Source organism: Schistocerca serialis, chromosome 3 (genome assembly GCF_023864345.2).
Source record: "Schistocerca serialis cubense isolate TAMUIC-IGC-003099 chromosome 3, iqSchSeri2.2, whole genome shotgun sequence".
In the NCBI taxonomy this organism is placed as follows: Eukaryota; Metazoa; Arthropoda; class Insecta; order Orthoptera; family Acrididae; genus Schistocerca; species Schistocerca serialis.
In genome coordinates, this window is record NC_064640.1 from 235,475,484 (window position 1) to 235,503,315 (window position 27,832).

The 27,832-nt window shown below is 42.7% G+C and overlaps 1 protein-coding gene across 5 annotated transcripts in view; it reads left to right on the forward strand.

Moving 5' to 3' along the window:
* LOC126471575 (serine/threonine-protein kinase NIM1) overlaps positions 1 to 27,832 on the forward strand; it is a 510,574-nt gene that overhangs the window by 142,079 nt on the left and 340,663 nt on the right. For all 5 annotated transcript variants that reach the window (XM_050099805.1, XM_050099802.1, XM_050099803.1 and 2 more), the window contains exon 2: positions 18,180 to 18,227. Coding sequence is in view for 1 of the 5 variants with exons in the window: in XM_050099801.1 (XP_049955758.1) it covers positions 18,209 to 18,227 (19 nt within the window). In the remaining 4 variants the exon portion in view is untranslated. The remainder of the gene's footprint in view (positions 1 to 18,179; positions 18,228 to 27,832) is intronic.

Consider the following 27,832-nt stretch of genomic DNA (forward strand, 5'->3'; position numbering starts at 1 on the left):
ATTGGGCATTCATCGTTTGACTTCTGTGAAAACACCAATTGTAATTAAGTCTGCTATTATTAAAATTGCAGCTTATCTGAATGCTTCTGTGTCTTTTCTGTACTGCGGTCATAATTTAATAAAGATTAGTTACATTGGACTACAAAGTGTTGTGTATGTGACTTACGTTGTGTTTATATTTATTTAAGATCACTTCAGTTAATATTGCTTGTACTGGAGAAGGAACTCTAATGATTAATTTTTAATACAAATGTCATTTACCTGGTTCCTATTGTCCGCCTCAGTATAGAGCTGTAGGGAGTATTGATTCACAAAGTTACAAATCTTAAGAATATTTGGAAATTGAAGACAACGTCGAAAAAACGTCTATCTAACTTCTTTGCCGATATGTTTATATTATACTTATTGTACGTAAAGCAGGCATGGTCAGTCCGCAGGGCCGGCCGCGGTGGTCTCGCGGTTCTAGGCGCTCAGTCCGGAACCGCGCGACTGCTACGGTCGCAGGTTCGAATCCTCCCTCGGGCATGGATGTGTGTGATGTCCTTAGGTTAGTTAGGTGTAAGTAGTTCTAAGTTCTAGGGGACTGATGACCTAAGATGTTAAGTCCCATAGTGCTCAGAGCCATTTGAACCATTTGAATTTCAGTCCACAGGTAGAATACGTTACGTTCAGGATGTACAGTCCCTGCCAACAGCAGATTCTCTGGAGCATCCAGGATCCATTCGCTTCCTCCCTGGTATCAATACAGAATTTCTTTTTGGTTATGTATTGTTGGGACATGCATCGGCTTCATCCCCGCCGACTTGCGCGAAACGATTGATGGCTGACCTTCAGCTCATAAATCGATAGAAATCGATTGGTTCGCAAGCTGCCCTCGTCTGTATGACAACATCTTCCTATTGTAAATGCTGACACCTTGAATTGACAACATCATGTATACTCTGAACACTTTGGTCACATTCTTTACTGACTCCAGTTTAGCGTAGCATGCTTACTTAAACTGTGGGTAACGTTCTTGTCTTTGCCAAGAACAAGCTATAAGCAACAGAGCTGGAATACGATTGCGTTATCACGTACCGAAGAACGTGATTAGCCTCTCCAGCTAGAAAAACCTATTTCGATCAAGTAAATTTAGCGGACTCTAACCGTGACCTATGTCTGTAAAACACTTTTAGTTAGGAAAATGTGTAAAACTATGCTCAGAGGCGTAATTTAACTTGTAAAGTTGTGTCCACGGTAAATCGTTTGCAGTGTTCATTGGTCGACCTGGATGTCTGAGCTACGTAAAATTTTTATCGTACAGGGTAGTACGTAATCCTAAAATACTGATAATATTGTCTGCCCTTTATTCCGCAGCCTCGATACATTTTTCAAATAAAAAAAATCCTTTATGGGCTGTACTGTTTTCAAATATATTTTCCACTGGCCAATTACCTCTTTCTGTTATCAGGAAGCCACCTATTAACGTATCAAAAACAGTTAGAATAAAACATGCAACATATAAAAGGTCTGTAAAGAACACCAAATAGCAGCGTTGCTAATTTAAAAAAGTATGCAGCCTAGCCTCTGTTAAATTGGCAGAGCTGCCCTTTGGTGTTTTTTATATATGTTTCTTCTTTGTTACAGGTTTTAGAATGGATATAGATTGCTTGTTAATGAGTAGAAAGTCGAAATTGGCCAATAACAAATAAATCTGAAAACTTTACAGCAAGTGCTGGACAGCCTTTTATTATTTGAAAAGTAATCAAAATGTACATTCCAAACCCAATGTGATGGTACCATACCTCTTATAAATTCAGAATTGTCAACGAAATTTTGGAAACAAAAATAGACACTAAAACCGTCGTTTCTATATTTCCTAGCTCTTTTCTTGACGAACAACGTTTCAGTATACGATGCGCTTAATACCTTTGTGGAACTGGAACGCGAAACCAAGTATCTACTTTTCGAGAAAAACGTTTATCCATACTAAATATTATTCTGATTCACGTTGTGAGAAAAGTATAGGCTGACGAATTTCTCCATCTCGAAATTATAAATGTAGTCCCGAAGTCATCGCTATATCTGTGACTAAGAACTTTCCTGTACCGTAGCCACTCTCATATATGCGCTGCGAACGTGAAGCTTTGCTTTGAGGGCGCCGGACTACTCGATATTAAATCTTCAGAGTTGTTTTATCTATTGGCCACCGACCATTGCTTCATCAATTTTTCCTCCCCATCTAATGACACGGATGTAGACTAGATGCGAACTATAAACTTATTTCCTTGTTTCGCAGGTACACTCGCCCTTCATCGTTACTAGGAAAGCTCGTTAATGAGTACTTATCTATTTTTCTTTAACTGTTCAGAGAGCAGTTTCGAGTCGCTCGGTGTTTTCTGATAGCTTGGCAGTAAGAACTTCGCTCATGAAAGGCAAGGAAGTGAGTTCCAGAAATAATTTGGCACACTGTTTTAACCTCTTACGAGTGTTCAATCAAATGAATACATCATTTCAACGAAGGAACTCTATTCTATTTACTTACACTATGTGGACTAACGCCCCGAAACCACCCACATAATGTCCTTTGTGTGATGTTACGCTATGTATATGAAGCTATACAAGTGTAGGAACATACGGCAACCTAACGAGCTATTGTCAGTCAAAATGGTCAACGCAGGGAATTAAACGAGTGAGAATTGATGTGTCATTTGAAGGTAAAAATGATCGAGAAAGCGAGGCATTCCATTAGAGATCAGTTTCTTTCTTCTGGGATTCATATTTTCTAAAAAAAACCTTGCTAAGCATCAGGTTTTATCCAACAGAGGTTTTTCACAGGAGTAGTATGTTCCAATGTCCAGTTGCTGCATTGCTCTTGTGAAATGGATACATCAGAAAAGCATTAAGCTCATTCATCGCTATTGAAGGCCTAAGAAATTGAATGAGAGGAAACGGTGTACACAAAAGAATACTATACGAATGAATCGCAAGATATATCCATTGCCTTTTGCTCAGAAATGGCGTACAAGATAGACCGATCCGCCAAGAACCTATAGCATCCTGCCTAAGTGATCCCGGAATCACCTGATGTGATTTGGCACTTCGCAGAGCGTCTCTCAGTTTGGCAGATACATGGAGAAAATGTTTAGCTGAGTGTGTTGTGATGAAGATGGTGATATGAAGACGTTGATGAAAAAATTTTAAGAAATTGTATGCCTACCATATCGTGGTAACAGTTTGGACTTTGATCTTTTCTATAACAGCGTAGTGATGATGTCTGGTTTCTGGGGCGCTCAACTGCGCTGTCATCAGCACCCGTAACTGCTTAGTAGCTATGTCAACATAGCAAGGACATTGCACTGTGGTTTGGAAACAAAACTGATTTGACGGACTGACATACACCGCTTAACCGAATCTAATCGAACAGCGTACAAGATAAATTCATCCAAAACCAAATAACGACTATTCACTCTGTTTTGTGTATACTGTGACCTGCAGCATTCATGTAATTGATAAACGTATTTGTATTTATAGACAAGGACAAGGCCGCTTTTTTTATATTCTTACTTTTTTGGAAGATCTAGGGATCTTGTTGGCCACGGGAGTACCTAAACACGACGCAGAATGTTCACAGAGACACTTGCCATATATGGACGAGCATTGTCGTGTTGGGAAACGCCACTACGGTGGTCTCATATGAAAGGTAAGACTTGGGGACGCAGAAAATCCGTGACATACCACTGTGCCGTCAGAGTTCCCTCAGTTACTGTCAGCTCTGCCCCGAAGCCATACCCAGTGGCTTCCCACAATATGACGCCAAGACACACCACCGTGCCTGTCAGAGCACTGGGAGATTGGAACATCTCCCCTGCCCGCCGTAGTATTCGCCAACGATAGTCATCCGAAGCGCTGCAGAACCACGATTCATCGCTGAATACAATGCAACACCGTACGTCAGAAATCAATGGTTCCTGAAAATGCAGCCGTTTGTGTTTTCGTGTTAACAGTAAACATGTCATCACGGTTATTTGACGTTAAAAACAAAAAATGAAAAACACTTATTGGAGTTCTCATCGATACAATTTGAACGATGCCCTACGACATCCGCGCAGAACCACTGACAAAAGCTGTCGAAGAAACAGATCGAAAGAAACAAGACAAAACAAGTGGTAAAGCGCGTGCCTGGAAACCGAAAGGTCGTGGGTTCGAATCTCGGTCGAGCCATGGATTTTTCAGTCTTCGTTTTAATGTGGCCTTCACCTCTCAATGTTGTGAGGAATCGCCAGAAACAACACGTGGTTCGGATTCCACTTTTAACTGTAGGTCCCGTTTCCCCGATTCGATAACGGGGTAGGTTAGGGACGCACAAGTCGCCTAAGTGAAAGACTTGAATCAAGTCATAGGTCCACAAGATATTATTATTATTATTATTATTATTATTATTATTATCGAATGTCCCCACTGGAGATCGATAAGCAGATGATTTTTTAATCTTCCTTCGGGTTTTCTTACTTTCCCAATACTTTCTTCATTATTACTATTATTATTATAATTACAACCGATATACATAATTAAGTTTGCGCGGATCCTTAGAGTGTGAGTCGTACTTGCACTTGCACGTTTTTTTTCCATGTGTCTCGTTTTCATTTGACTGCTCCTTATACGTGACAAGTTCCTTTGGATTAACGCCATTGGCTAAGCCGTAGTCAACTACCATGTCTGACCGCGTAAAGTAATATTTTTTGGCGTTATTTCACATTTGTTGTTCACAGTCCACGAAATTACTGATGTCTAATGCAAGCTCATCGTCGAAACGACACGTTCGGAATGGCTGATGTGGAAGACAATTAATTGTAGGCGCTACGTATGAGTAAAAACGTCACATTCTGAGGTTTGAGTATAGAGAAAAAAGCAGAGAATCTGAAATGAATACCGAACGTTAATCGGGAGACAGCCTGCACCATTGGGTTATGAGCGTACCTGGCGTATTTCCAATAATACAATATCAACAGCCGTTTTTCAGGTTTTATTTTTAGGCTACCAGTTTCGACTTTACATTAAAGTCATCTTCATGCTTAGACAGTGAAGGTTATAACAGAACAATCAGTAACCTAGTGGAGTATTCATACACGAGAAGTGTTAAAGTAATGCAACTATCAGTCCAGTGTATCCATTGTCTGTAAATATTTATGGTTATATGTGGCAGACTCTAATGGTTTCTGTCAAAGAAAAAGAGGCGGGTAAGGGACAGACTAATCATCTGTAAAGTAGATAGCAGGATCATATATCAGGTAAAGTAAAGGGGGTACACAATGAGCAATGGTATTCTTTACAGTATACAAAAAGGAACGATACATTAAAAAGGAATTGCAGCTATTGAACACCATAGCTGTACTCTATGGTTATTAGACAATACTCTACAAGGAGGACCCAGAAGCACTCTAGGAGCATGACTGTAAGAAGTAAAAAATAAAAATAAAAAATAAAAAGTAAAATTGTATTCATCCACGTAATAAGACCCTGAATACAACAACCAAAAACTGGGTATTACGTACGTTAACTTTCACAAAGCACACCTTTTTCACCAATAACACAAGAGGGGTTTCTAATTGTAAGAACACCAGTTATTTGGGCAGAAAATTCCTACCATACTTCTGTGGAGTATCTAATGAACGAAGAAAATCAACCGTAGTCTCGTTATAGAAAGTCGCGAAAATAAAAAAAAAAATATAGTATTAGACTATGTCCCTAGTGCTCAACAAAACGGGACGTTAACTGTTCCATATAGATCGTAGGGGAAACGCAAACATCGAGAGGTAAACTCAAGTACATACCATGAAATGTTAAATCAAATAAGAGTCCACATTGGCTCTAAAATTTGTATAAGGATGATGTACTCTTCATCATATAGTATCCGAATATATCACTTCTTAATCGTGTAATCGCAGAAAAGTCACTAGAAAGTAATCTCCACTCCCCAGACCATCATTATAACACTTAAATGCAAATGAAAATTGCAGAGATGTAATAGTTCCATCCGCCATTGGGGTAACATAAAACCGAATGGACTGAAACATCTACGTAACTAACCTAAAAGTACTCATACCCTAATGACCTAACTATACGAAACACGTCAGGTAAATTCACTACTAACTGTTAAGTAGGACCTACATTAAGCCATAACTGACCACAAAGACACAAATCAACACCAACACGGGCATGCGTGCTCTTTGGACAGCTGTCAGCAACTATCAAATCATCCACTCTAATACCCATAGAATACAGCTATGGTGTTCAATAACTGTAATTTCTTTTTAATGTATCGTTCTTTTTTGTATACTATAAAGAATACCATTGATTACTATGTACCCCCTGAACTTTACCGGATATATGATCCTGTTATCTACTTTACAGATGATTAGTCGGTCCCTTTACCCGCCTCTTTTTCTTTGGACAAAAACTAGTAGAGTCTGCCTCGTATAAGCATACATATTTACAGACAATGGATATACTGGACTCCGCGGGACTGCTACGGTCGCAGATTCGAATCCTGCCTCGGGCATGGATGTGTGTGATGTCCTTAGGTTAGTTAGGTTTAATTAGTTCTAAGTTCTAGGCGACTGATGACCTCAGAAGTTAAGTCGCATAGTGCTCAGAGCCATTTGAACCATTTTGTTTTGATATACTGGACTGATGGTTGCATTACTTTAACACTTCTGGTGTATGAATACTCCACTAGGTTACTGATTGTTTCACGGTATGCATGAATAACCAATTAATTTCTGATAGTACATATTGCGTTGTATCATATAGTTTTTAATTAAGACTGTTTTCTTATAATTATGTAAATTAATATGTAACACTTGCATCTTTCAGACAATACGCTCTGTATTTTAATATGTACTTATTGCTCTAAGAACCTTCACTGTATAGGGCTGAAGTTGACTTAATGTAAAGTCGAAACTGGTAGCCTAAAAAGAAAAAGAAAGGCTATTGGTATTGTATTATTGGAAATTGACCAGCCGTATTCGCTGGCCGTTATGACCGACCGATTCTAGGCGCTACAGTCTGGAACCGCGCGACCGCTATGGTCGCAGGTTCGAATCCTGCCTCGGGCATGGATGCGTGTGATGTCCCTAGGTTAGATAGGTTTAAGTAGTTCTAAGATCTAAGGGACTGATGACCTCAGATGTTAAGTCCCATAGTGCTCAGAGCCATTTGAAGCATTTTTGAGGCAGCCGTAGTCCCACACTCCAGACAGAGGATGGAATTACATTCATGTTCCTGACGTAAGTCAACAAATACTTGTATTGGGGCATTTGTTTATAGGGTTTTCTTTTTAGTTTAGTAACAATATGAGACACTTTTTTAAAACACCCTGAATTAGGGTCTCTTCAAGCTTAATTCTGAGATGGATCTTGGAAAGAACAGTTTACTATATACATTTGTGCGAGCAGTTGTTTGTCTATCTTTGTCTTTAGTCCATATACTGGAGCGTGAGGGAATCGAAGAATATTACTAAATTTCGTTCCGACCGTAGAATGTGCCAGGTTTTCCACCAGTGAAAGCTAGAGATATTGTTCGACAATAGTGTACATCTGTTCCTTTAATTTTTCATCAACGTTAAGTGATTTGCGCTATTTCCACACACGAAGGAATACACTCTGCACGTGAACTTCTCTCAATATATAAGTCAGTGAAAAGACTATACCCGCTGACTTAGCAATCAAAAATATAACAGGAATTCTGCCAGGACGTGGTTCCCCGTTCGAATAGTCGTATTTATACAAGAAGTATTTACTTTAACGTCAGCGTTTTTTAAAGTTTGTACTGCGGTCAAACGATGGTGTGGTAGTAGAATCGTCAAGTGTGTATGCTTATTCAAAAGCAGAAATTAATTTTTCATCCCTGCGCCTGTGTCTTAGGTCCGCTATTGTTCCTCACGTATGTAAACGGTCTTCTGTCTCATATACGACAAGCGGAATTAGTTCTTTTTGCAGATGACACTAGAATTGTAATCAATCAGTGCATACATACAGAAACAGAAGAAATCGTATAGAATGTTATTAAACGTATCATAGACTGGTTTTTGTGACAGGTCTGAGCGTCAGTTTTAAAACGACTCAACATATTCAGTTCTGCACATGTAGGAGTACTGCACCAATGATAAGTGTAACATATGGCGAGGCAATAAAATTCTGACTTGTCCATATTGATAAGAATTTAAACTGAAAAAGCATATTATAGAACTCCTAAAACAGCTCAGTTCAGCCACATTTGCAAATCTTGTGGAGCGACAACTTAGTAATCTGACGTATTTAGCATATTTTCAATCAATAATCAACAATGTCATGTAGAATAATGTTCTAGGGTAACTCATCTTGAAGAAAAAGTCTTCGTTGCTCAAAAACGTGCTGTAAGAAAAATATATGGTGATAACCCACAATCATCTTGTAGACATCTGTTGAAGGAGTTGGAAATACTGACTTCTGCTTTGCAATATATGTATTTCGTAATGAAGTTTGTCGTAAATAATCAACTACAGTTCAAAACAAATAGTGATGTACATAATTACAATACGAGAAGGGAAAGTGATTTCATTACTCCACATTAAAGTTGTCTTTAGCACAAGAAGAGGTGCACAATGCTGCAACAAAAAAAAAAAAATGATCAATTCCTCAGTGATATAAAACGTCTGACAGACAGGAAAGTAAAATTTGAAAACAAACTCAAAAAGTTTCTCCTTGACAACTCCTATTCTATAGAAAACGTTCTATTGTTGTAATGTGTAAAACGTGGTGATTAGAAATACTAACTCGTATCGTACCTGCATACTTAAAAAGAATTTAGAATGTTCAGCACGTAAGAATATTTACACCTTAATTTTCAACGTGACTGTAACATGACTCCTTAAGATTTATAGCGCAAAACGAACCAGCGAACGTAAAACTAACTAATTAACTAGCTTCACATTTTGACTTCAGTCGTCCGACTAAACCTGCATATTTTCCAGACATATTTCTTTCCACATCTGTTGTAACACATTTTAGCCGAGAAATTGGAAGACCGTGCTTTTCGGCTGAAATTAACTTCATTTATCGAAAGAGAGCCTCATTAAAAAATAAAATCAGATCTGCCAGATCTTCAGTAACTTCGAAGTCTGTGTTAATACCTCTAAAACACAACAGGGCTTGAGCAGTATCAGAGACTGCCTACACTATGCCTGCCCGTCGTCTTTTGGAGTACTGCTGCGCGGTGTGGAATCCTTTCCGTATAGGATTAACGGAGTACGTAGAGAAAGTTTAATGAAGGACAGCACGTTTTCTACTGTCGAGAAATAGGGGAGATATTGTCACGGACATCATACCGGATTTGGGGTGGACATCATTAAAACAAAGGCGTTTCTCATTGCGGTGGGATCTTCTCATGAAATTTCAGTCACACTTTCTCCTCCGAATGCGAAAATATTTTGTTAACTCCTACCTACATAAGAAGAAACGATCACCAGAACAAAATAATTGAAATCAGAGCTCGCACGGAAAGATATAGGCGTTCATTTTTTTCGCGCGCTGTACTAGACTGAAGTAATACAGAAATATTGTGAAGGTGGTTCGATGAACCCTTTGCCAAGAACTTAAATATGATTTGCAACGTATCTATGTAGATGTATGTAGATTTAGAGATGTCTGTAGATTCGTCGAGGGCTATTGAGTACCAAGCAAACTTACATGGCATTTCTTGTATCTGATTTGGTAAACTACAAGCTGTTTTCAACTCGACGCTCCACATCATTTGCTGAAAGAGTAACTGCAGCATGTTTTTCAGTTTTGTCATGTAAAATTCTTCAGCTGTAACTAAAATGCACCTCTTTATGTTATCACCGTGAGTGAGTGGTATGTCTGTTTGGTGATTTTATTGGTGATTCTTAAATTTACTTTTGTACTGACTTCATACTTTCCTGAATGTATTTCCTAAAAATGTTTTGCTGAAAACAAAGCTCACGTTTCAAAGTTTCAAGTTTATGTTCACGTATCTTGCTCTTGAATTCATCGAACTGTGCACCATGATTTTATCGTTATGTTGACGAATATTGTGTTCCTTAAGAACAGTAATAACTTCATTACATATCATACAGTTTAGTTTCTTGGTTTTCGCTATGACGAAATATTTCACGGCCCACGTTGTGTTGTCGATACGGCACTCACATTCTAATTTTCTTCTTTTAGTTCCAGCGGACAAATTGTACTCGTATTCGAAAGAAAGACAACTCAGAATAACGTCACAGCAAATATTATGCCAGTCAGTCGCTTTCAGCCTCAGACAGAGCGTCCCTGTTGGCATCGCTGTTATCTATTAACAAGTGAAAGCAATACTCTCAGCGGCCTCTCTCAGAATTAAACGAGCAGGAAGAATCACAAGGTGCTTTGCTACATGGTGTATGGGAACATCAATATTACTGACAAGAGGCCAAAGAGAAATCTCTTCCTTATGGATGTTCGAAAGGCCATATAATCTAGGGGCTACAATACTTAAGATTTACAAATGTTGACCACCTCCTGTGCAAGGAGCAGGTCATCACTGAATTTGCGAAACGATGGATCAGATAGTAAACAGTGCATGTTTTTAACATCATTTTGCTTTTCCAGCACAACAGTAACATTTCTCCTGTCTACGGGTAACACAGAAGTATCAGGATCCACCATGAGTGAACGCAAAACAGCCCTTTCAGTTTCAGTTGCTACAATATTACTGATGGGCGAACGTGCTCCAGTCAAAACACGACATGCTTCTTTCCTAAGACCTTCGACAACGTCAGGACGTAGCTTAAAAACAGCCTGTTCAACAGCACTTAAAAAATCAACCGGCGTCAGCTTACAACTGTATATTTATTCTCTATCGTTTCAGTTATAACAAACTTCTCAACAGGAGGAAAACAGTATACGTCAATGAATCAAAAATACGTTTTCGACAAATACGACACAGCCAAATGTAGAGCATACGTAACTGCATAAGAATCTGAACATAAAATGAAATGAGATTTTCACTCTGCAGCGGAGTGTGCGCTGATATGAAACTTCCTGGCAGATTAAAACTGTGTGCCCGACCGAGACTCGAACTCGGGACCTTAGCTTTTCGCGGGCAAGTGCTCTACCATCTGAGCTACCGAAGCACGACTCACGCCCGGTACTCACAGCTTTACGTCTGCCAGTATCTCGTCTCCTACCTTCCAAACTTTACAGAAGCTCTCCTGCGAACCTTGCAGAACTAGCACTCCTGAAAGAAAGGATATTGCGGAGACATGGCACATTCTGGAAACCTCCCTCAGGCTGTGGCCAAGCCATGTCTCCGCAATATCCTTTCTTTCAGGAGTGCTAGTTCTGCAAGGTTCGCAGGAGAGCTACTGTAAAGTTTGGAAGGTAGGAGACGAGATACTGGCAGAAGTAAAGCTGTGAGTACCGGGCGTGAGTCGTGGTTCGGTAGCTCACAAGGTAGAGCACTTGCCCGCGAAAGGCAAAGGTCCCGAGTTCGAGTCTCGGTCGGGCACACAGTTGTAATCTTCCAGGAAGTTTCATAAAATGAAATGATCGTATGGCTTTGTTGGCCGGGATGTCCCAGTCGGGTTCTACCGCCAAGTGCAAGTCTTATTTCAGTCACCGCCACACTGGAGGACTTACGTCCGGTGATGAGAATGAAATGATTATGAGAACAACACAACACGCAGTCCCCGAGCGGAGAAAACCTCCAACCCGGCCGGAAATCGAACCCGGGCCCAGTGCATGGGAGGCAAACACGTTACCACCCACCTAAGCAGATGGACTGTGAACGTAATCCATATAAACGTCCTGTATATTAGCACAATTGCAACAATGTATACTTGCTTCACATTTAATAACTGAACGTTACGACACTCGAAAGTACAAATATTATCTGTCGAACTGATATGCGTTTGGACGTGGTGCAAAGTTTAAACTTTTCCCTAGCACGGATACAGCTGCGTCGCACGAAGCTTTCTCCGTGAGACTGATCACAGGACATCGAGATGTAATATCATACTGCTAGCCACGGAAACTTCCAAACTTAGCCGGATGTTGGGCAGTTACAGAACGAAATCAACAATCATACTGCAACCAAGAAGCAACGTCCAGCCAATCCCAAAAAAGAGTTTAAATGCTCGATACAGTCATCAAATGAAGCCAAAATAATTCGTTGGAAACAGAATCCAACTGTCGGCAAATATAATGGATTCTTTCATGAACATACACCAGCGTATTACTTGATGCGATTAGCGGCAGCAGAACTAATTTTGTTTAGCTCTAGTTAGTGCACACACGACTGTTGGGATAGTATTATTGTGGAAGCAGTTGATATCAAGTTAGCTAGTGACCTTATAAATAAATACGGACGTATTTGCTTAAATTCTCCTTGCAGTCCTGCTCTCTCCCTCGTCAAACAACAGCAGAGGGATGGAGTTACCGTTACTTGCGTACCTTTTGGTAAGCGTCAGATACCGATTGTCTCTCCTAACAGTCGTCAGGTGCATTTTCCTTGGTACTTCGACAGATATCTGCAATATGTATCTGGTGTCAGCCCAAACAAATACTGCACATCACGTATTTCATGCGACGCACCGTATGATCGGAAAGCGTCGGTCTGTTACTAGTTACAAATAAAATTAAAGTAGAATTTACGTGCCCATTCGATAGAGCGGTCCCAGATTAGTTTAATGCGATATTTGGTTTACCACTATGTATTAAAAAGGGACAGAAAAACACGAAGAATAAACATTGCGCCAGCAGCGACAGACCATGTCGTCGCGAGCTGTCCGTCTGCCGCAGCGCAACGAAGTCGCTGTAGAGTACTGCTTATTCTCAGTGTTTTTCTGTCCTATTTAAAACATAACGCAAAAACTAATACTGCATTAGCCTAATTTTGACCCTCTCTATCGAATGGGCGCGTAAAATTCTTCCTTAAAAATCATTTTGTTTGTCACGGAAGCAAACCGACGCTTTCCGTCGACACTGGGTGAAGCGTGAAAGATGTGATGAACAGTATTCTTTTGGGCTGACTCCAGCTAAACACTGTAAAAACTAAATTGCAAATATTTGCCAAAACACCGGAGAAAATGCGCTTCACGACTCTTAGGAGGGATACCTTGTATATGCATGATGAATCGGAACTCCTCTGACAAAATTCCGAATGTTGCTTCGGAATATTTTCTGAGTATTTTGATATAAGGGATCCGGGATCTGCGATGGCTGTTACAAAGTAACAATATAATTACGATTTTTCTTCTTTATCAGATTTATCTTTGCTTCTGTGAATACATTTTCACAACAATGAAAACGCATGTATTACACAATCACCAAAACGTGGGAACACGAAAGCATCCGGTTGCTCGTGGGCGCCTATGTACCGATGCGTAACTAGTGTGATGTGGTTGCCGCCGATGAGGAAACAGCTGAGCAAGGCGTCGACGTGCCGCTTTTCCACGGCATTCAGTGAACGCATTTACAAGAAGCATATCGGCCGATTCTTAGTCCAATGTTAATGTACAACTAACAAGGCTGATAAAACATACTCAAAACAGGACCGAACAGTACTGAATGCAAGCTTGAGGACCAAGAGGAAAATAGATTTCCAAACAAGACAAGTCACATGCCGTCGATATTTGCACTGTTGTGCACTGTTTCAGTGCAATATAGATAAAAACCTAGCCGGGGGAAGAACCCAAACGAAACGCAAATACTCTGTAAGAAGAGGCCGTAGATGGCGGGTACCTGTCGAAATATCGTTTGTTGTTGACAATGTCAGCCGGCTGTATTTTCACAATTTGCTCGAATTGTTGTAATATGTCAGCAACTTCTGAATTTTAATCAACACTCACCTCTTATTCATGAAAAGGCCTAGATTTATCTCTTATACCAAGCAGTTTGCGTGCTGTTGAGGAGAGGGCAGCTCTTTGAATTACACAGGGGCGTCTCGTTCCCCATGATTAACGCTTTGCGTGAAGTCTTTACTTCATAAATGATGAACACCATGATATTTTTAACTCTGCTGCCACCGCTCGGAAACAAACTCAGTTCTGAGCGCTATCTGTGGAAAGCTAATTATTTTACAACTCGTTTCCAGCATTTCCTTTCGAAAATTCTCTATTGTGTTTCATCACAGGGAGATTAGGTAACAACCGGAGAAATAAAATTTAATCTGAATTTCTGTTAGCGGTTCACGTGAATGATGACTTCACAACAGTTATCCATTTTCTGTGAGAGGTAGAGCGAAATAGAGACAGACGGAGAGAGACAGAGAGAGAGCGAGAGAAATCTCCAAGTCGCTGAGCCGACTGTCAACCCGTTCACTTCACTCAAGGAAATGTTTTATCTGAATTACCAAAATATATTTCAAAATACATTTGTTTAATAAAAACGAGGTTCGAAATTTTTAGCCAACCTCTGCGTTATGTTGAAAAGTAATATCTGTTTTCTGTGTAACTGCGATTCTAAGAGCTTTCTGTAATGACACTGGAAGTCTACCATATGAAATATAAAGGATTTGCCGATGACCCCCAAAATATCTAGACAACTTTCCAGATCAGTAATTCGCAACAACTAAAGTGATGGTGATTAAGGCAATAGACTAGCAATGTGGCCTAGCGATGTACAAATTCTCCTCCAGCCACCCAAATTGAAAGTCTAGAAGATTTTATTCTGGCATGACACGGCATAAGACTACAATCACTCATCCAGATTTAGTTTCTTTGAAAACAGAGGGCCTGTTTCCTTCCCGTCTCCTCTATTTAGAGCCTATGTTCCGTATTCAACCACTTCCTTGGCGACGAGATATGAAAATTCGATGCAGAAATTGCAGTGTGCAAGTCTTTCCCACAAAAAATCCTTAAGAGTTGTTCCTGTGGAAGATAGAATTGGCAACATATTACACTTTGACCGATTAGTTACTCGACAGGTGAAAACATGCTGCAGTTGCGTTGTGAGAAAGACCGGCAAGGGAGTACCACATGGTCATAATAAGACAGAAGCTAAAACACTTTCAGGTTGAGTACTGACCGGGGGAAGCGAATAGGAGACTCACGACACAAATTCTCAAGACGACATTTATAAATTATAAGCTGTTCATAATGCCAGAGTACAAACAAACGAAGGAGATCATCTCAAAGCTTTACGTAAAATTTTTAGCATTTTATTCGAAATACGTAAATTCCAAATGAGACTCATTGTCAAGCAATGAAATTTTCACTGACATCAACTTCTTGTCACTTTTTTTCCGTTGCTTCTTATCTTTCCGGAGCATCTATTCACACATTGTCTTTGAAATACACTGCTGAGCAAGTTAGCTGAAAATCCACCTTTGTTCGAAATTTTAGTAATCCATCACGATTTGAAAGTTTACTACTAAGAGTGATTTACCATTTAAGCTGAAATGGACCTTTGAATTTTTTGACTAATTAAAGTTGTTTGTTACTCCAAAACTTAAACCGGGATTTTGACTGTCGCAGGCAACTAACAACAGCCCATACAATCAGAGTAGATGTACTATACGTCACGACTCAAAGATATAATTTGTCACCCTTCTTCCAAAACTGAAACATGCTGAAAATTTTCAGACAAGACACACAATTTAGAGGAAGAAATGCTTCTGAAACAGAAACTGTTCACTTTGGAACTATAAATATCAGCATTACAGTATCTGAAGTTTGACCAACGTTGCAGATGTCACTAACGTTTTACATCTCTGATAAATTAAAAAAGGGCCTATTTTTGGAGGCCTCAGAGGCGACAGAATAGTTTCAGTACACTGTATGGTCTATTGGATGATAAAAGTTGTACGACAGTCATCTTATTGTGATATCACTTCGCGTGAAATAAAAAGAGGTAGAAAAGGAGAACTCGAGGCTTGCCCAATATATTGCAACGATATTTCCTTCCTTTATGAAACACGAGAGATGACAGCGTTACAGCTCTTGACTTTTTAAACCATATTACTGTTTTTCAGGGACGGACGGTACACACGAAATTGTAGCGAACTCATACGTTGTCGTCTGGGCTCCAACGCCGATGTTACCATCATAGTATCAACCGAAAAATTCAGTCTTTGTTCCTGTGTACAGCTGGTGCGTTATTTTTATCGCTGATTAGGTGTCACATGACTTGTTTGAGTCACAGAGAAACTGAAGTCGCTCAACAGAGGAAAGGCCACTGGACATGAATATACGAAAGAACTTGCCGCTCTTCTAGCTGCAGTGTGCTGTAGGCCCTAGAGGATCGAAGCGTACCTAATGATTGGAAAAAAAAGGACGGGTCATTCCAGTTTCCAATACTTGTCGTCGAACAGACGCACAAAACTATAGGCCTGTATCTCTCTGACGCCAGTCTGTTACAGAGTTTCGGAGCACGTTTTATGCTCGTGATTATAACATTACTGGAGACCGAAAATATCCTGCGTAGCAAACGAAATGGTTTCCGAAAACAGCTAGTGAAACCCAGTTAGCTCTCTCTCTCTCCGTCCACGAGATCCAGAAAGCAATAGACACCGGCGCCGAGGCAGATGCTCAGGCCCTTGTCTTCCTGAAGGCGTCCCGTACAGTTTCGCACCACAGCCTAATGAACAGAATTCGAGTGTACGAATTTTCATACCATCTGGATGATTGGACTGAAGAGTTTCTACCAAACAGATCATAGCATGTCACTCTGAACGGACAGAAGTCTTTAGACGTAAGGGTAAGTCGGGCGTGAAACAAGGGAGTGATACAGGACCACTACTTTTCACAGTATATATAATATGCAGATGAAGTCGGAAATTCCGTGAGACTTTTCGCGGATAATTCTGTTGTATGCAGAGAAGTCGCAACGACAGGAAATTGTAGCGAAATGCAGGTAGACTTGTTGAGGATCGACGCTTGCTGCAGGGAGAGGCAACTGACCTTCAAAATAAATACATTTAAATTATTGTGAATACATAGACGGAAAGAATCTTTATTGTATAATTACACAGTTGGAGAACAATCACCCGAAGCAGTTACTGCCATAAAATATCTAGGACTAAGGGGACGGAGTGATTTGAACTGGAACCACTACGTAAATTTAATCGCGGGCTAGTCAAATGCCAGCTGAGAGTCACTAGAAGAACCCCCAGGAGATGTAGTCCACCAACAAAAGAAGTAGCTTAGAAAACGCTATTTCTGCCAATAAATGAATATTCCTTGTCAGCCTGGGATCTGTACCAGATGAGATTGACAGAGGAAACGGGGAAGATGTAAAGAAGAGCGGCACGTTTCGTTACATGTACAGTTAGTAAAGGCGAAAGTGTCAAGGAGATGGTCTGCCACCTCCAGCAGCAGACGCTTCAAGAGAGGTGTTCCTCATCACGGTATGGTCTGCTGTTAAAATTCCGAGACTCTACGTTCCTAGAAGATTCAATCAACATATTGCTTCCTCCTACGTATATCTCGCGCAACGACCATGAAGATAAAATTCTAGAGATTCGAGCCGAGGCACAGGCGTATCAGGAATTGTTCTTCGCACGAACTATATGAGACTGGATCAGGAAAAGGGGTAAGTGCCAGTGGTACACTACGTACCCTCCGCCACACACCGTAAGGCGGCTTGCAGAGTACAGACGCAGATGCAGAATATGTCTGCCGTTTATGGCAATCATATGACATTGCTGTGATCTGTGAAAGCAATAAAGGTCTCATGGTTTAGTAAATGTTGTATTCCTGCTGAAAGTCAGTGGATCAAACGATGTCATCTATGCAATGACTGACTTTGTCAGGTCATAGCCTTGGACGAATCACGCGTTCTCCTTTTCACCTAAACATATTTTGGCACTTTGTTCCACAATCAGCGCATTATATTATTACTTAGTTTTACGTTAGGTCGTGTGTATGACTGGTCGCGATAGATAGTAGAAGTTTTTCGCTAATGTGGTTCTCAAATGAAATGTGTATTTAGTGATTTTCCGATTGAAACATGGTCATAAATTTTAGTTTTTTTTCGTGTGCTCATCTGAGTCTAATATTTTTCAATTTTACGTAGATTAGACTAGTTTCTTTCTGTGTTCCCTGACTGCATTTTTATATTAAGCTTGGAGCCTATATGAAGTGCCCTGCTAATGTTATATAAAATCTTTATTCTGCAGTTTCTGTTAAATCAATTATGTTTCACGTGCCTTTCATGTTGTTCCAGATGGCGTTCTCACCGATGTAGCTACTCGCATGTCCAATTTCATTCCAGGTATTTTCCAAATTTATTTTTCTTATAGCCATTTTCATAATATAGGGGGTGTTAGGGGTATGAGTGTAGATATTGTGATCATTGCTACCTTAATGTGTATCCTCCTCAGTGTTTCTTTTCTCTGCATCTAACAGTCTTCGTGCTACCAAGTTATATACACTAGTAGCCATTAAAATTGCTACACCAAGAAGAAATGCAGATGATAAACCGGTATTCATTGGACAAATATATTATACTAGAACTGACATGGGACTACATTTCACGCAATTTTTGCGCATAGATCCTGAGAAATCAGTACCCAGAACAACCACCTATGGCCGTAATAACGGCCTTGATACGCCTGGCATTGAGTCAAAAAGAGCTTGGATGGAGTGGACAGGTACAGCTGCCCATGCAGCTTCAACACGATACCACAGCTCATCAAGAGTAGTGACTGGCGTATTGTGACGAGCCAGTTGCTCGGCCACCATTGACCAGACGTTTTCAATTGGTGAGGGATCTGGAGGATGTGTTGGCCAGGGCAGCAGTTGAACATTTTCTGTATCCAGAAAGGCCCGTACAGGACCTGCAACATGCGGTCGTGCATTATCCTGGTGAAATGTAGGGTTTCGCAGAGATCGAATGAATGGTAGAGCCACGGGTCGTAACACATCTGAAATGTAGCGTTCACTGTTCTAATTGCCGTCAATGCGAACAAGAAGTGACCGAGACGTGTAACCAATGGCACCCCATACCATCACGCCGGGTGATACGGCAGTATGGTGATGACGAATACACGCTTCCAATGTGCGTTCACCACGATGTCGCCAAACACGGATGTGACCATCATGATGCTGTAAACGGAACCTGGCTTCATCCGAAAAAATGACGTTTTGCCATTCGTGCACCCAGGTTCGTCGTTGAGTACATCATCGCAGGCGCTCCTGTCTGTGATGCAGCGTCAAGGGTAACCGCAGCCATGGTCTCCGAGCTGATAGTCCATGCTGCTGCAAACGTCGTCAAACTGTTCGTGCAGATGGTTGTTGTCTTGCAAACGTCCCCATCTGTTGACTCAGGGATCGAGACGTGGCTGCACGATCCGTTACAGCCATTCGGATAAGATGCCTGTCATCTCGACTGCTAGTGATACGAGGCCGTTGGGATCCAGCACGGCTTTCCATATTACCCTCCTGAACCTATCGATTCCATATTCTGCTAACCGTCATTGGCTCTTTACCAACGCGTGTAGCAATGTCGCGATACGACAGACCGCAATCGCGATAGGCTACAATCCGACCTTTATCAAAGTCGGAAACGTTATGGTACGCATTTCTCCTCCTTACACGGGGCACCACAACAACGTTTCACCAGGCAACGCCGGTCAACTGCTGTTTGTGTATGAGAAATCTGTTGGAAACTTTTCTCATGTCGGCACGTTATAGGTGTCGGCACCGGCACCAGCCTGAAAAGCCAATCATTTGTATATCACAGAATCTTCTTCCTGTCGGTTAAATTTCGCGTCTGTAGCACGTCATCTTCGTGGTGTAGCAATTTTAATAGCCAGTAGTGTAATTTACTACCTAACGTTTTCTCCTTGGTCGTTACTGCACCAAGTGGACTACACTTGTTAGTCTAGACCAACTGTTTTGCGCCTATGCGTGCACACTTTAACAGCTGACATGCTACTGAGGGAAAAATAAGCATAATGGGTTGCTCTTACCAAACTTGGAGGCACCAACCAAGCTGAAAATATACTATTTCTAATTGTTAGTCTGAAAATTAAGTAAATAATGATCTAATGTTGTTCAGTGCGCTGCCGCCAGTCAGCAATAAAAATATCTGCACTTATACCCATGAAACCCTGTGTGTACTACACCCACAGCTTTCACTGAAACTGATATAGCTTTATTTTGTTAATAAGCGTGGCCAGGTTATATCGAATAAGTAATGCACTGTCTCGCAAAAATGTGAAGCACCCAGCAGGAGGCAAAGAAATGAAACAGCACGGGCTGAGAGGATATACACTCCTGGAAATTGAAATAAGAACACCGTGAATTCATTGTCCCAGGAAGGGGAAACTTTATTGACACATTCCTGGGGTCAGATACATCACATGATCACACTGACAGAACCACAGGCACATAGACACAGGCAACAGAGCATGCACAATGTCGGCACTAGTACAGTGTATATCCACCTTTCGCAGCAATGCAGGCTGCTATTCTCCCATGGAGAGGATCGTACAGATGCTGGATGTAGTCCTGTGGAACGGCTTGCCATGCCATTTCCACCTGGCGTCTCAGTTGGACTAGCGTTCGTGCTGGACGTGCAGACCGCGTGAGACGCCGCTTCATCCAGTCCCAAACATGCTCAATGGGGGACAGATCTGGAGATCTTGCTGGCCAGGGTAGTTGACTTACACCTTCTAGAGCACGTTGGGTGGCACGGGATACATGCGGACGTGCATTGTCCTGTTGGAACAGCAAGTTCCCTTGCCGGTCTAGGAATGGTAGAACGATGGGTTCAATGACGGTTTGGATGTACCGTGCACTATTCAGTGTCCCCTCGACGATCACCAGTGGTGTACGGCCAGTGTAGGAGTTCGCTCCCCACACCATGATGCCGGGTGTTGGCCCTGTGTGCCTCGGTCGTATGCAGTCCTGATTGTGGCGCTCACCTGCACGGCGCCAAACACGCATACGACCATCATTGGAACCAAGGCAGAAGCGACTCTCATCGCTGAAGACGACACGTCTCCATTCGTCCCTCCATTCACGCCTGTCGCGACACCACTGGAGGCGGGCTGCACGATGTTGGGGCGTGAGCGGAAGACGGCCTAACGGTGTGCGGGGCCGTAGCCCAGCTTCATGGAGACGGTTGCGAATGGTCCTCGCCGATACTCCAGGAGCAACAGTGTCCCTAATTTGCTGGGAAGTGGCGGTGCGGTCCCCTACGGCACTGCGTAGGATCCTACGGTCTTGGCGTGCATCCGTGCGTCGCTGCGGTCCGGTCCCAGGTCGACGGGCACGTGCACCTTCCGCCGACCACTGGCGACAACATCGATGTACTGTGGAGACCTCACGCCCCACGTGTTGAGCAATTCGGCGGTACGTCCACCCGGCCTCCCGCATGCCCACTATACGCCCTCACTCAAAGTCCGTCAACTGCACATACGGTTCACGTCCACGCTGTCGCGGCATGCTACCAGTGTTAAAGACTCCGATGGAGCTCCGTATGCCACAGCAAACTGGCTGACACTGACGGCGGCGGTGCACAAATGCTGCGCAGCTATCGCCATTCGACGGCCAACACCGCGGTTCCTGGTGTGTCCGCTGTGCCGTGCGTGTGATCATTGCTTGTACAGCCCTCTCGCAGTGTCCGGAGCAAGTATGGTGGGTCTGACACACCGGTGTCAATGTGTTCCTTTTTCCATTTCCAGGAGTGTATGATGTTATTTCATTGATTACAACACTGGGTCAAATTTACAGAGAACTACGCAGTATGAGCCCACTTATCTGTATGATGTTGCATCCCCTATGGCCTGGAGGCATGCTCTGATTTGATTGAGAGAACTGTGAAAAGACGGTAGTATCCTTTCCTCAAGCAAGCTGTTCCGCAAATGTTGTACCGTAATTGGTCCTTGATATCCTGGATAATGAAGTGGGGCGGAGCTGACGTTGAAGTTAGTACCACACATGTTTTATCGCGGCCATGAGAGTACCTCAACACCACGCTGATTGTTCGAGACACGTGACTTATATGGACGTGCAGTGTCTTGTTGAAAAATATCGGCATGATACTGCCACGTAAGGGGTAATACATGAGGACGCAGAATGTGCGTGACGTACCGTTGTGTCTTCAGAGTTCCCACAAGCACTACCAGCCGTGACATGAAGTCGTACCTGATTGAGGCCCACGCGATGGAATAGCACCGCTGTGCCTCTCCAAAACATTGGAAGAATGGGGCCTTCACAAGGAGGCCGCAGCCATCCTCACCACAATGGTAATCGAGTGTAGTGAAGAACCGCGTTTCATCCGTGAACCCAATATGGCGCTATTGATCAGCAGTCCATACTTCCCAGTCACTGAACCACTCCAGTCGCAGCCGTTGCTTTTAATGGCCTTAACGGCAGCCTACGCATGGGACGGTAATTCCCTGGTCTGGCTGCTGCTAGTCGCTGATCAATGGTGCGTGTTGACACAGAACGATCTAGACAGTCCATTATCAGTTCTAGGATAGCAATTGCAGACGTGAAGAAGTTACAGTTTGCTTGATGGGTGTACAGTACGGCTTTCTTCCCTTGTGGTGGTCAGACGTTGTTGACCGGTACCTTGACAACGAGTATGATTTTAATGGTGTCACCTTCCTATACTGTTCAATACCAGGCCACTGTCCAATTAGAATGCTCCACAAAAAATGGTTCAAATGGCTCTGAGCACTATGGGACTTAACTACTGAGGTCATCAGTCCCCTAGAACTTAGAACTACTTAAACCTAACTAACCTAAGGACATTACACACATCCATTCCCGAGGCAGGATTCGAACCTGCGACCGTAGCGGTCGCGCGGTTCCAGACTGCAGCGCCTAGAACCGCTTGGCCACTCCGGCCGGCAATGCTCCACAATTCTGGATACTGCACGATTCGACCAGCAGGCCAAATGGGGACCCACAATCAGACCCCTTTTAGATGTTGATAACGCTGTCTCCCACGATTACGTTGCATTTCCGTGTCCTTCACAGTGATCATTCAACATCTGAGCATGTTCATGCCTCTTATATACGCTACCAGGCTTCGTAACAGCCCAAAGCTCGAGCATAACTAATAGACTCTGGTGGAAGTTCTATCAGTCGCAGAGACATACAACTCTAATGATTTAAATACCCATCAATAGTTACGTCGATATCTGCCCATATCTTCTGGGTGCTTCACTATTTGTCAGGCAATGTATTAAATTACTTTTAAGGATAATAATTTAATCTAACATATGTTATTGCAACACAAGAATTACAAGAAAATTTCTCCTTTCTTCTTACGTTGTGAGATGCTATTGGAATCACAGTAATGCGTTTACTCACTAACACTGATTACGTGTAACTGATGAATATGATAAGAGTGAAATGATTAGGTATACAGTGCAGTAAAATAAATGTAACCACCCTCTATGTTCGACGTCAACGTGCAATAAACACTCACAGACGGCAGGTGGCAGCACCAGCAGTATACGGTATATAAAGGGTGTCGGGGGGACGCTGAAACAGTCCAGACGTTGTAATGCGGAAACATGAGCGATTTATCTGACGGCCAAAGGGCATGAGCATTGACTTTGGGGCCAAGGGTAGAAGCGTTTCCGTATCGGCTAAATTTGTAAGCTGTTCGCTTGTCTCTGTGGGTGAAGTATACCATGCATGCCAAAATGGCGCTGTCCAAAAACGGCGCCGAGGCAACGGTGGTGCACCACGGGTCATAGATGACAGGGGTTGACGACCGCTGCAGAGATGAAGTACAGGCGAATAAATGTGCAGCTGACCACCCAGACGAGCCAAGAGGCTGTCAACAGTGTTTCCTCAGCGACCGTTCAGCGAATGTTGCTGCGTATGGGCATGTACCATGCTGACTGCTGTTCATTGGCGACAAAAGGCTGGAATTTGCACCCAAGTACCGCAGCTGGACGTCCGCTAAATCGCGAAAGGTGGCATTTTCGAATGAATGTCGTTTTATGTTTCATCTGACTGAAAGAAAACACCGTGCAACAATCATCGGGAGGACTCAGGCCACAGAATGCAGCCTCATGGTCTAGATAATGCTTTCGCGGAATTTCCTGAGTGATCTTGTGATTCTGGAAGGCATCATGGATTGACCCAGGTATGCATATATCGTTGGGGTTCATGTCCAACCTTATGTGCAGATTGTTTTTCCTTTGCACGATAGCATCTACCAACAGGACAATGCAACATGTCTCGCAGCTCGCAGAGCACCAGGATGAGTTAACTGTAATCCCCTGCCCAGCAAACTACCCGGATGCAAACCCAATTTAGAATCTGTGGGACCACCTCGATCGGGCTGTTCATGCCATGGATTCTCAGCCGAGAGACCTAGCGAAGCTGGCCACAGCACTGCAGTCAGGATTTCTCAGTATCGCTGTCGGTACCTTTAAGAACCTTACTGACCCTCTTTCTGCAGGTCTCGCGGTGGGCTGCGCTGCAAAAGTTGTTATTCAGGCTTATGACAGGTAGTCATATTAACGGAACTGGGCAGTGTCTAAGGCACATTAGCTGCTGAGGAACCGTACATCTGAAGCTCGGATGTACAGGAATTAAGGGTCGTCTATCGCACGTATGAAATATTGAAACGTCCTGTGTTTCTCATTCACCAAGAGAACGAACTTCTGGATAACTGAACACTAGAAAGAAATGTGATGTACCATCATGAAAAACTTTTAATTCTATAGTGGCAGTAATATATTACTAAGGACCCGTTAGGGTAGCCGAGAGCGCTAACGCGCTGCTTCCTGGACTCTGGTAGGCGCGCGCCCCCGAATCGAATCCGCCCGGCTGATTAACGACGAAGGCCGATGTGCCGGCCAGCCTGGATGTAGTTTTTAGGCGATTTTCCACATCCCGGTAGGTGAATACCGGGCTGGTCCCCATGTTCCGCCTCAGTTACACGGCTCGCACTATTCCACGTATTACACTCGACGCAGACAGTTGGGGTACCCTAATTCCGTCCCAGGGGGTACAGGGTGGCGGCAGGAAGGGCATCCGGCCACCCCTTAACCATTAACATGCCAAATCCGATTAACGATGGCTGACCCTGCGTAACTGCGGGACAAGGCTCAAGCGATAGATAGATAGATTGATAGATAGACAGATAGATTGATAGCAATTTATTACTAAGGGAAGATTAATAGAATAGGGAAGTTAATAATAGTGACATAACAAATATAGTATGGTAGAACAAATGTAAAAGTGTTATTCTGAAAAAGTTATTTTGAGCATTCTTGGTACGAAACAGGATTGAATGAATGTAAAAGTTTTATTCTGAAAATGTTTTCGTTATATGAGCATTCACGTACAAAACAGCATTGTCTTCTACTGGTTTAACTCAGTTAAACCGCTGAATAAAAGGACATTGTCGCCAAGTGAAGGGTAGAAATGGAAAATGTTCAAAGTCCCATAAAAGAACTAGTTTTCAGTGTTATTGGGTTCTAGGTTCTCTGCTGTATGCTTCTAGAATTGTTCTAAGTGTCAGTTTGGAGCATGTGTTTCAGATATTCATTACTAGAAGGTGCATGGTCTTTGTGCTGAGAAGTGCTTCCCTCAGGAGTTCAAATGCCGTTCTGGTACATACACCTGATTCCTTTGATTCTAAAGAGCTTACGGAGTATCGGAGCAGACCTGCGATTGGATTCAAAACTTTCTTGCAGACAGTACTCAACACGTCGTTCTTAACGGAACTAAATCGACAGATGTAATGGTAATATCCGGAATACCACTGGGAAGCATGATGGGACGTTGCTGTTTGCAGTATATATAAATGATCTAGCAGAAAGCGTCGGAAGCTCTTTAAGGGATCTTCGCTTTTGAATTATTTCTTTTTCAACATCTAATCCCAAGAATGGAACCATGTAGGGAACAGAAGCCAATACTAAGAGATTTTTTCATGAATTTTATTTTATTATTCTCTCGTAAAAAATAAATGAGAAATCTTTTGTCGACTGAAGTTATATAAGTTAAATAATTTTGGGGTATTTTTGTACTTGTATTATCTCAAATAAACCATAGTTCCTCTGTATTAATGACAGTTTGAGCAAGAACTTTCTTACTGACACTTAGAAAATGGTTCAAATGGCTCTGAGCACTATGGGACTAAACATCTATGGTCATCAGTCCCCTAGAACTTAGAACTACTTAAACCTAACTAACCTAAGGACAGCACACAACACCCAGTCATCACGAGGCAGAGAAAATCCCTGACCCCGCCGGGAATCGAACCCGGGAACTCGGGCGCGGGAAGCGAGAACGCTACCGCACGACCACGAGCTGCGGACTGACACTTAGAACCAGTCAGTTTCCTGGTCTGGCACTTATAACGTTATTAATAAACTATTTATTTTCAAATTTATTATTTTTTGTATCAACGAGGTGGGCAGCATAAATATGTGGAATCAGAATACCTTCTCAGTATTTTGGATACAAATAAGCTATGAATAAGAATAGGTACATAGCCTTGCGGTTCTCCTGGCAGGTGTGAGACTTGGCACTTGGAATATTTTCCACTTCCATTCCCAAATAACTGCTGTTTTAAAATATTTAATTGATATCCTCTGCTGTTGGGCTCTTAGTGTTTGTTAATAGGAGAATGGTCAACAGATACTAAAAGTTTCTTAAACCAGTGAAAATTCTACACAGTCCAATCATATTAATGTGACCATCCGTCAAAAGACGGAATAACAACGTTCTGAATCGTGGATCACTGCTAGTCGTGAAGGAAGAGGGTCAGTCGGGTTTCGGAAGATACCGACAGGGATGTGGAGCCATGCTGTGGCCAGCTGCCGTAGATCTCTCGGTTGAGCACGAACACCCTGATCGCGATGGTCCCACAGTTTCTCGACTGCGTTTAAATCCGGTGAGTTTGGTGGCCAAGGAAGTACGGTAAACTGATCCTGGTGCTCTTTGAATCGTGCACTGAGAGCTGTGTGACACATTTCCGCGCGGGGTAGCCGTGCAGTCTAGGCGCCTTGTCACGGTTCGCGCGGCTGCCCCCGTCGGAGGTTCGAATCCTCCCTCGGGCATGGGTGTGTGTGTGTTGTTCTTAGTGTAAGCCAGTTTAAGTTAGTTGAAGTAGTGTGTAGGCCTAGGGACCGACGTCCTCAGCAGTTTGGTCCCATAGTACCTTACCACAAATTTTCAAAATTTTTTTGTGTGACACGTTGCATTACTCTGCTGCTAGGTGCCACAGTGCCGAGGAAATAACAAACTGTGTTTGGGGGTGGACATGTGGCCCAGCGATAGACGTATAGTTTTTATGCATTGCGCCTTCCAGAATGACGAAATCATACAGGGAATGCCACGAAAACACTACCCAGATCATAACGCTCACTCCTGCAGCCTGGACGCTTCCGACTATTGTGGTAGGGCAATATACTCCAACGACCATCTCTCCGACGTAGAGTAAAATGTGATTCATCTGAAAAGGCCACCTGTAGCATCCAGTTGCAGTAGTGGCGAGCAAATTCCAGCCTTCGTCTCCAATGGACAGCAGTCAGCCCGGGTGCATGAAACAGGCACCTGCTGTGGCGGCCCATTCGCAGCAATGTTTGCTGAACGCTCGTTGAGGATATATTGCTGGTAGCCCTTTATTTCATCTGGGCGGTCAATTACTCAATAGTTGCACGTTGTTTCATCCGTATAATTCTCTGCAGCCGTGGTTCACTCCTATCGTTTATGACCCGTGGTGCACCACAGTTGTCACGGCGTCAGCTTTGATGGCGCCGATTTGCCGTGCTCGGCATACTTTAACCACGGCGATACGGGAACAGTTTAAAGACTTAGCCATTTCGGGAATGATTCCACTCTTCACTCGTGGCTAGAAAGCCAATAATAACGCCCTTTTGGCCGACAGAT